General features: G+C 48.7%; 2 protein-coding genes across 3 annotated transcripts; both read right to left on the bottom strand.

Annotated features, from left to right (window-relative positions):
- Positions 1–504: 504 nt before the first annotated feature.
- Positions 505–4,699, bottom strand: LOC148425954 (Y-box-binding protein 2-A-like). Of its 2 annotated transcripts, XM_088410716.1 has the most exons (10): positions 4,571–4,699; positions 3,867–3,930; positions 3,757–3,790; positions 3,603–3,692; positions 2,723–2,941; positions 2,526–2,608; positions 1,944–2,118; positions 1,748–1,852; positions 1,604–1,685; positions 505–1,009 (listed from the first exon to the last, which is right to left on the bottom strand). In XM_088410716.1, the coding sequence occupies exons 1-9, from the start codon at positions 4,644–4,646 to the stop codon at positions 1,620–1,622; spliced, it is 912 nt and encodes a 303-aa protein (XP_088266842.1). In that variant the 5' UTR covers positions 4,647–4,699; the 3' UTR covers positions 505–1,009; positions 1,604–1,619. The 2 variants fall into 2 exon arrangements, with proteins under 2 accessions (XP_088266842.1, XP_088266841.1); XM_088410715.1 differs by having other exon boundaries at positions 1,604–1,852.
- Positions 4,700–5,951: 1,252 nt separating this feature from the next.
- Positions 5,952–9,547, bottom strand: serpine1 (serpin peptidase inhibitor, clade E (nexin, plasminogen activator inhibitor type 1), member 1). The gene is made up of 9 exons (XM_088410798.1): positions 9,113–9,547; positions 8,946–9,030; positions 8,168–8,412; positions 7,808–8,032; positions 7,437–7,631; positions 7,170–7,368; positions 6,690–6,790; positions 6,407–6,493; positions 5,952–6,275 (listed from the first exon to the last, which is right to left on the bottom strand). Exons 1-9 carry the CDS (start codon positions 9,222–9,224, stop codon positions 6,151–6,153), a joined length of 1,374 nt encoding a protein of 457 aa, XP_088266924.1. The 5' UTR covers positions 9,225–9,547; the 3' UTR covers positions 5,952–6,150.
- Between the last annotated feature and the right edge of the window lie 143 nt (positions 9,548–9,690).

Raw genomic sequence — 9,690 nt, 5'->3', positions numbered from 1 at the left:
TATTTGATGTAGTGTCCAATCACTAGCAAGACCTCAGTCATGAGCTCTGCTGTTGACAGTGTATTCAGACTGCACTTTTCTTTTGCAACATTATGCTCTCAAAGTGGTGGTGGGCTTTCAAAGCAGGGTTGTGTTTTCAAACTAGGGCTCGGATTCTATGGTAGGCTCGACCTTTTATTAGTATTTAAAAGCCAACGTTCTTTCCTAGGGATTTCAAAAGTAAGGTTTCAAACTCGGGTGAGGCCTTCAAAGTGGGTTCAGGCTTTTGAATTAGGCTTTCAAAAGGACGATTTAAGCAGCACGGCTCTCAAACTCGTTTAACCCCTGGGTCTGAAGAAGTTCATGGCATCAGCCCTACCCATGCGTTTTTTTTTGTTTTGTTTTTTTGGGGGGGGGGGGGGGTACAAATGCGATAAACTGATGAGCTTCAAACAAGTCGACTGGCTCAATTTCCAATCACGTGTTTGGGGCATCCCGAAAAATAATGAAACTGAATCCACAGAATTGCAAACAGGCTTTTATTCATATTCACTATCATTGCACATAATCCCCTCCATGGAAAAAAAAAAAAAATACATTCACAAGTAAAACAAAGTCTTTGGGTGAATAATTGGCCCTCAAAAGGAGGGTAACCAAGGGAACCTTTAAGAATTGTCAGGCGGTAACTAATCGCAGCCCCAGTAATGCACCTGCTTTTTCCTCCCCTCGAACTAAATTAAAAAGTTAAATAAAAATCAAGGCTAGTTCCTGTAGCAACTACTTGATGCGTCAATTTAAACAAAATATTTTTTTTTTAGTTAGGGCATTGGAACAAGCATCTTTTGATCATTTCCCTCGATGCGCCTTCTAACAATGAATACACACCTGTGTCCTTTCTGCCTATGGTGTGGGGCGAGGGAGGGGGCGGGGCAGGGGTGTTCCGAGGGGTGACGCAGGTTTTGTGGGGGGACGGGGAGTGCAAGGAGGGGGGACGTGCAGTCTCAAATTAGGGACAGTCCAAGCTGTGGACCTGAGGGGGAAAAAAAAAAAAAAAAAGGGGGGGGTCAAATACGGGGTCAGAATTGTCGCAAACATTCACTATTGTGTATTTCAATTCACAAATGTGTAAAAACAATCCACAAAAAAAATCTACAAATTCCGAATAAAAGTCAAACACGTAGCAACTCAGGCAGACCACCAGGGGGTCCTAGTATGCATCCATCCATTCATTTTGTAGAAAATGTCACATGCAAGAAGTAGGATGGCTGTCCAATTAGTACGAGTTCCACTCAATTGTGTGGAGTTTACCAATCGAAAAGGTGCGGGTGTGTGAATCACTCCTTTGGATGAGTTTAATAAGCAAATTGAGACGTCACGCCAAGCTGCCAGACGTCAAAATGCGCATGGGTAAAAAAGAAAAAAAATGTCCGAATTGAACATGAACTGAAGGCGAAACGAGCATTCCAAATCTCATCGGGCGTTAATCTTAAGGATGATGTATGCACATTCTTAGCGATGCTCAAATGACACTTTTGCGGGCCGTTATCTTGCAAAACGGCGTCGCTTTAGGAAGCTTCTGGACCGTATCAAATCATGGCAACAAGCGCAGAAATGGGCGCCCCACCTCTTGCGGGTCTGCGTCACTCGGTCGGCGCCGGGAGACTTGCGTCGGCGGCCCGCGCCGGGAGACTTGCGTCGGCGGCCCGCTGCGAGCGCAGCTCAAAGTCAACACCGACGTCGCCTTGAAAAAAAAGGGGCGGCGCGTTACCTCTGGCGAACGGGGCGAGCCCTTCGGTGGCCCTTTGGCATCGCTGTCTGCCTTGGAGGTCTGAGGAGGGCTACCGGGTTCAGAGGCAGACTTCTCCGTACCGTTCTGCGGCGGGGCAGAAGCTCAATTCGTGTGTTGGGGGGGGAAAAATAACAGACAAAGCTATAGGGCAAGACCATTGGAGCCACCAGCTCACTTTGGAGACTGACGAATCAGAGTCCCTCTGGCGGCGACGTCTGGGCGGGCGCCGCTGCTTGTGGCCCTCGCCCGCGTCGCCGTTGTTTTTGGCCGCTTGCTCCTTGGGCGCGCCCTCCTGCTGATCCTGGTCCTCCTCCTTGGGCTGGGCCGAAGCGGGCCGCGGGCGGAACGGTCTGGGACCAGTGAGAGACACAGACACACACTAAGACTGGGATAGAACTTTGCTTTTTTTTTTTTTTTTTTATAAGATCCAATAAATCTTTGGAGCTCATTTTGGGGTACACAATCCAAGCCATCACCTGTCTGAGTGATAGGATGTCCATTCTTTTCAGGGGTAGTCCACTTATTTAATCACCTTCTGCATATTTTTTTTTGTTTTATCGACGTCAAAATTGATACCCCTAAAAACATTTGTGCTCAAGTTTTGGGTAGTGAGCAGTCGCAGCTCATTTGAGGTTACAAGCCGAGCTGTGATTGGCGGTTACTTGAGGCCGCAGCGCATGCAAACGGAAACTTATTTTACAGGAAAAAAAATGAACAGTTTAACCTGAGGAAAAAACAAAAAACCGTGCAAGGTTACCGGCGATATGGGCGCCAGAAGCGACGTCGTGGGGGTCTTTGAGTTTGATCCCCTTCCGCGGCTTTTAGCGCACCAACTTCACCCTGAAAAGAGAAATTCCTCAGACACGATTTTTGAAAAACCAAAACCGTCCGAACGCAGAGCAACGACGGAAAGGTGTCAAAGGCCCGCTCAAGAATTTCCACCAATCACTTTACAGTCGGTTCCGGGCGCGATCCGTCGGGCTTTCGGTCCCGCCGCTGGGGTCCGGCGTCTGGGGCCGGCCCGTCCTCCCCCTCGCCGGGGGGCCGGCCCTCCGCCGGCTTGGCGCCGGGCCTCGGGACGAAGCGCCGTCTGAAGCGCCGCTTGTTGGGCGCGTAGCGGCTGCCCTTGACCGCCGCCCCGCCCGGACCGGTCACGTTGGCCGCTTCCGAACCCTGGGGGAGACATCGCCATTCGTCGGGAAGCGGCAAGTTTTTCCACCGAGCCAAAATTCGGCTCGTTTTTAGACTTTACGCGACAAAACCATCTCACGGGCCAGATTAAGCTTGAGTGGGCCACAACCTGCCCGCGTGTTTGACACCCGTGTTCAAAACAGGGTGTCAAATTCCTTCATTGACAATTCGGCTGATTTTTATGCTCTACAAAATCAAACCCGGGTCGTATGTTGGACAGCCGTTCTAAGTAGTGTTGTGAAGGACATCTTCCTTTCAAATAAATCTGGAATTTTAATAAATGCACATCTTCCAAAAGCACTTAAACATTTGCTTTTTTTCCTCCGTGACCCGTTTCTCTTTAAAAGTTACAAGATCTTTGCGGGCACATTTCAATCCCTACGTGGGCCAGAAAGAGCCCCCGTGCTGTATGTTTGACACCGCTGTTCTAGATAGTGGACATCTTTCCTTAAAATCAATCTAGAATTTTGATAAAAACACATCTTCCAAACCACTTAAACATTTGTTTCACGGCGACCTACTTTTTCTCTTTACGTGAGAAAATCATTCCGTATGTGTGTATATTATGATAATATGATAATCTATACGTCATACATAGGTTTTCTTCATTTTCAAAACGCGAGCGAAAACAACTTGCGCTTGCCTTGACCGCTTCGACGACGTCAAACTCGACCACCTCTCCGTCGCCAACGCTCCGGAGGAACTTCCTGGGGTTGTTTTTCTTGATGGCGGTCTGAGAAAGGACAACGAGCGTCACCCGGAGAAAAGGTGGACGCCAAAATTAGCTCTCACGTTACCTGATGAACAAACACATCTTCCTTCGTATCGTTCCTGAGAGAAACAAAACAACATCGGTCACCTCTGCTTGAAAGACGCTCGTATGTAGCTGGCTAAATAAAGAATTGACCTGTTTATGAAGCCGTATCCGTTGCGCACGTTGAACCACTTGACTGTCCCTTGGACCAAGGTAGCTGAAAAATATTTTGCTATTAGATTCAAAACGGCTCAAACTACTAACACAATAGCAAGGGTTTTAAACGGGATTGTCCTAGTGATTCTGATGAGACAATCATTAACTAAAACACTTTGAAAACAAGGCCACGCCAGGTCACTGGGAAGGGCCATAGTCATTAAAAAAAAAATTCAAAGAGCAACGTGAATATTTGGCCACTGAGCTAAAATTACAGGTTGGAAAGCGACCAGTAGTCCTCAAATTTTAAGTAACTTCAAGTTGTGTAAATCTTGACACGTTGAGCGCAAGATGAAGCCTAATGAGTGATCCGTCTAATAATCGAAGACTTGAAACCAAGCGGCCACTAGAGGGCGACTCGATAAAAGAAAGGTGTACTGTACATAGAAAACTTTCAACGAGAACTACACGTCCAGATAATGTCAAACAAACGCCGTCCACGCGTATATAAACGCATGTTAGTTGAATTCAGCAACCCCTGTTAATTAAGTGACGCCCGGAGGGAGGCTACAACTATTTCTTAACGTCAAGACAATAGGACTACAAAAATGGCTGCGCAGCTGAACTCACTTGGGCTGTGATTAATGAATCGACTCGGGATAAGCGCGCGCGCGCACAGTTTCTCCCCCCTTACGATTCACCTATGATTTTCCTCTCGGCTTGCGGTTTGTCTTCGGCGGGGGCCGCGCTCTGCGCCTCGGTGTCAGCGTCGGCCATGCTCGCCGTCGTTTTTCTGGCCGCTGGCGACTCGGGCCCGGGGTCCACCTGCTCAGGTTTTTATCAGGGCGGACGCCGGGCGGAAGTCGCTTTTTTATTGGTGGACGAACCAAAGGCGGGATTTGGGCTGATGGAAAGCGGAAGTGAACAGAACTTTTTTTCTATCTCTTTTTTCACACCTTACTCTTCTAAACCAACACAAAGCAAAGAAGTCATAAAATAAAAGAACGAATAAAAAAGGAGGCAAATAAAAATGTAGAAGTTAAGCATGCTTTGTTGGTCCCATCTTAATTCACCTAAACTACTGTTAAAATTACACTTATGTATTCTTGTAACACTGATTTTTGACTTTCATGGTACATTTTTAAAATGTAAAATTACAACATTTTTCTCATAAAATAAGATCACAACTTTAAGGTGGCATGGCTACAATTTTGTTTCGCAAAAATGATGGTTTTGTTTGATGTTATGCTTCCTTTCTACATGAATTTAAATCTTCATGCAGTTTTACCACATGTATGTAATGCAAAAGTTGCATTTTATTATTCAACTGTCGCTAGCTTTTTTTTTTTAATGCAAAATAATTGAGTTGTTGCAATTGAGGGCGGCTCGGTGGCGCAGCGAATAGCACGCCCGCCTCGCAGTTCAAACATCTCGGTTCAAATCCACCTGGCTCCGGCCTTCCTGTGTGGAGTTTGCATGTTCTCCCCGATCCCGCGTGGGTTCTTTCCGGGCACTCCGGCTCCCTCCCACTCCCCAAAAACATGCATGGCAGGTGAATTGGACATACTAAATTGTCCTTAGGTGTGATTGAGCGCGTGATTGGTCGTTTGTCCATGTGTGCCCTGCGATTGGCAGGCAACCAGTTCAGGGTGTCCTCGCCTACTGCCCGAAGCCAGTTGAGATAGGCGCCTGCGACCCCTGTAGGGATAAGTGGCTATAGAAAATGGATAGATGGATGTTGCAATTGATGTCCCAATCACATTGTTTTGCACCTTGAGTACTTAGTCACCTGGTTTTGAGGCTTAGCTGATGCAGATTTGGTACCTCTGCGACATATTTAGGACAGAAAAAAGTGCATCCATTATAGGGCAGAAAAACTATATATATATATATATATATATATATATATATATATATATATATATATATATTGCTATTGTGATACAGTATGGCAAGGAAAGCAATATTTTATACATCATATTTATATATACATACAAATAATTGAAAAAAACCCTTAAACCAAAAAAAAAAATGTGCTGTGATGCCATAACAGATGAACCTTTTCAAGAATGACAAAAAAGGTAAAAAGAGAATATCAATCTTTTAATAAATAGAATATAAATACAAAAGTAGCATATGGCAATAAAACAATGAATGAAAAGGAGCAGAAAGCGGAAGTGCATCAGTGTCATTCATGTCAATAAAGTCTGGCTTCTGAAAAGCTTTCTTTTGGCGTCCAGCAGTAGTCAGGCACAGTTGAAGGGGCGGTCTTCTCCACTTCCTACGCGGGATGGTTGAACTGGCCCATGAACAAAATGGCCCCCGTGGCTTTGTGCTGGATCAAGAAGAGAAACGGCCGATCCAACGTCACCTCCTCCACCGCCATTCGGGAAAAGAGCACGGCCGCTGAAAACCCACACAAACGCTTCAGTGGACAGTCGTGACAAAAAAAAAACCGACAACAACAACAACAGTTTTTCTGCCCTATAAAACTATGTCTGATTTCCCGCCCGTCTGCTTGCGAGGAATGGCCTTACCGGTTGCCGCCGCCCCCTTGGTTCCTTGCTCGTTGACCTCTAGCTTGACCGTCTGCAGGACCTTGGACACGCAAAGCTTCTCGTCGGCTAAAGGGAAGGATCCGCCATTGAGTTATTCTCTTCGAAACGAACGCCAACTCAGAGAAAATCACTACGTCTATCATTGGCCCTTGCCATGCTGACGTTTTTTTTGCTTTTTTATTGTGGGACAGATACAGCAAACGCGATATGAGTGGGAACGTCAAAATGTACGGCAAGGTGTGTTTGCGTGAGTCAAACTTACTTGTAATGCGGGTGAAATCGGCGGAGGCCGGATTGAACATGCTGGCCAGGCCCATGCCGACCAGCGCCGCCTTCAAGTTCACCTCTGATGTCAGCGTAAACCTGCAAAACACATAGCGTGTCAGAAAGCCTTCAAAATGACAGCCAATTTTGTTCACGCCCCCTTCAAAGAAAAAAAAATAAAGTTTTGCCTAAAATTAGGACTTTATTAAGCTCTTTTGAATTTCTAGAATTATTTTTCCTGAAATTCTGTCCTTTTAGAATTTTCAGAGAAAACATGCAGACTCCAGACAGGAAAGCGGGAGCTAGAATCGAATCCGCAATCTCTACAATGTGAGGCGCGCATGCCCGCCGCTCTTCCACCGTGCCATGGCATCCCAAATTTCACCCGACTTTGTCGTCGTTCCTGTTGGTCCTTCCCTCTTCAACATTGCGACGTTTTCAACGAAGCGCATTCATAGGTGTTTTTTTGGATGCGTACCTGGGCACGGTCAGCTGTCGGCGAACGCTCCTGAGGCCGGCCCTCCACTGCTTGATGCGGCGGGCGCCCAGTTCGGCGGCGAGCCGGCTCAGCGGCGCGTCGGCCTCGAAGGGCGACACCAGCAGCATGCTGAGCGAGTCGCCCTGGTACGGAAGCTCCAGCACGTCGTAGTCCACGCCGTCGGCGCTCACAAACTCCCCTGCGGTCGCAACGCGAGCACAATGTAGCGGCGGTGACGGCGAGGCTGGCTGGCCGGCGCCGGGTTACCGTAGTTGAAGCGGTGGGTCAGGCTCATCATGAGAGCGGGCACGGCGCTGCCGTTGGCGCAGCGGAACATCCTCTCCTGCGTCAGCTCGGGCTGGAACGGAACCTTCCACAGGCCCTGGAAGTGGAGGGCGTTGAGGAGCACCAGCCGGGTCTCGTCGCTCAAAGATCCCCGGGGAAGGAAGTCGGGAATGGCGCCTGCAAACGTCCGTGCGTACGGGTAGACCTTTAACATTCAAAGGGCCTTTGGGGTCCGCTTTCCGCGGATAAGACAACACTGGCGCTTTGAGTGCCGTATAAGCGCCGTGGGCCGCGGAGAAAATCCCAAGCTTTGAGGGGCGCCTTCTAGTGCCGAAGATCCGGGATTTGTGTACCTGCGGTGCGGTCGGAGACCCAGGCGTTGACGACGTCCTCGGCCTGGTCGGGCCTGCTGAAGTCCACTTGGTGCGGGTGGCTCCTGAAGGCCTTGGACAAGGCCCTGCGGAATTCCTTCTCCAGGCTCATCTTCCTCTCCACCATCAGGCCGCCGGCCACCTCTAAGCCTTCCTCGGCGCCGAGCTGGCGCTGAAGCAGGCGCTGCTGCCGAGACATTCCTCGATCTGCCCGCGGACATCGCGTGTGTCATTCCACAAGTTTTCCTTCGGCGAACTCAACGCGACTTAGAGCGGCGCTGATACGACCCCTTCAACGCTCCTCGACCCTGAAGTCGAGCGGCCGAAGGACGGCGGCGTCACCTTGCAGGGAGAAGCCCATGGCGGCGGCCATGGCCTTGCGAGTGTCCCCCGCCGCGCCCAGCTCGGCCATGGCCAGCAGGGAGGAAACGCCGTACGGGGAGAAGAGCAGGTTTTGCTGCGCGGAGGCTGCGGCCAAGCGCTCAAACACCTTCAGGCCCAGGTCGCTCTGCTTGTCCTGCAGCGAGTCCGCGCCCGCCGCGCTCGCCGCCGCCAGCAACAACACGCTCGCGTAAATGTAAAACATCCTGGGCAGAAAAACGATACTTAGGATTGAAACATCTCTGATTAGGGGAATCGAAAACTGCCATTCATTTTGTGGTATTGGAACTTTGTATCGTACGTCTTTCTACTCAAGCGTAAAGTACTCCTTCTGGTATCGGTGTGACAAAAGTGATCTGGAAAATTGCCATTCATTTTGTGAATGAAAAGTACTAGTGTTTCAAGATTGAGTGCTTGTACTTGTATCGGTCTGACAAAAAGTAGTATTGAACTTCCCTAATTAGAATAATGGAAAATTGCCAGTGATGCCGTGTAGGAGAAATAGAGTAGTGTCAGTACCCGGTATCGTGTCTGTGACAATTCGAGCCCAATACGATCGTTAGCAGATTTAGATATGTAACAATGCCAACTTTTCAATAACGTGACCGCAACTTTTTTCAAATTCATCCAACTGTTGTCAAAACCAAAATGAAAGCGTTTTTCTCGCCATACCGGACAAGCATTTGAAAATCAAAGCCAGGCAAAATAAAAATAAAATAAAACAGGAAACGTTTCTTACCTTGTCTGCGTCCGCTCGGCCGTCCGACTTAGCGCGGCGAATGCTCCGATGTAATTGAGCCGGGCGCTCGCTCGGCTTTTATAGGCTGCGCGCACATACGCGCGCAATAAGTGGCGGTCGGGTCTGAAGCCCCGCCCCCCGCCCCGGCTTGTGCACACAGAGGTTACTTGTGATGATGATGTCATTTGGCGCTGTCTGGAAAGGCTTCCTTTCGGTACACTGACACATCCGCCCACACGCCTTCCTCTGTTTGGCCAGTGGAAAAAAAGGCGCTTCCATGTTTTCTCCTCGCCACTAACAACACGCTCACGCACACGCGCACATTCCTGCGGTATGCGGGGAAAGTCAGTGTCCCCGGAGGGAAAGTGCCGCCTCCGAAGTGATCGATGTCAAAAGCGCGAAGAAAACGAGTTCCAAAAATAGTTTGCCGCTTACTTGTACCCCGATCGTGGGACTGGGCAAACATTTGCACGGTGAGATCATTCATTTCGGGTCATTTCATTTGGCTAACAACCAAAGTCGTGCTTTGTGCTCGTTGAAAGAAATGACAAACGACGATTGCGCCTCATGTCGCCGACGACACTTGTGAATACGCGGCGACTCGTCGACTTGCATGACGACGTTGTTAATACAAACAATTCCATACTGTCTTTGCCTTATCAAGGCAAGTTTGAAACAGAAAATCCCTGGTAGAAATCTTCAGGGGAATTAACAGTGAACGCAAAGATCCTCAAGCATATATTCT

This window comes from Hippichthys cyanospilos, chromosome 3 (assembly GCF_059441005.1).
Source record: "Hippichthys cyanospilos isolate Australia breed blue-spotted pipefish chromosome 3, RoL_Hcya_1.0, whole genome shotgun sequence".
NCBI lineage: Eukaryota > Metazoa > Chordata > Actinopteri > Syngnathiformes > Syngnathidae > Hippichthys > Hippichthys cyanospilos.
Note: the sequence above shows the minus strand (reverse complement) of the source record. Positions and strands in the feature narration are given on the sequence as shown.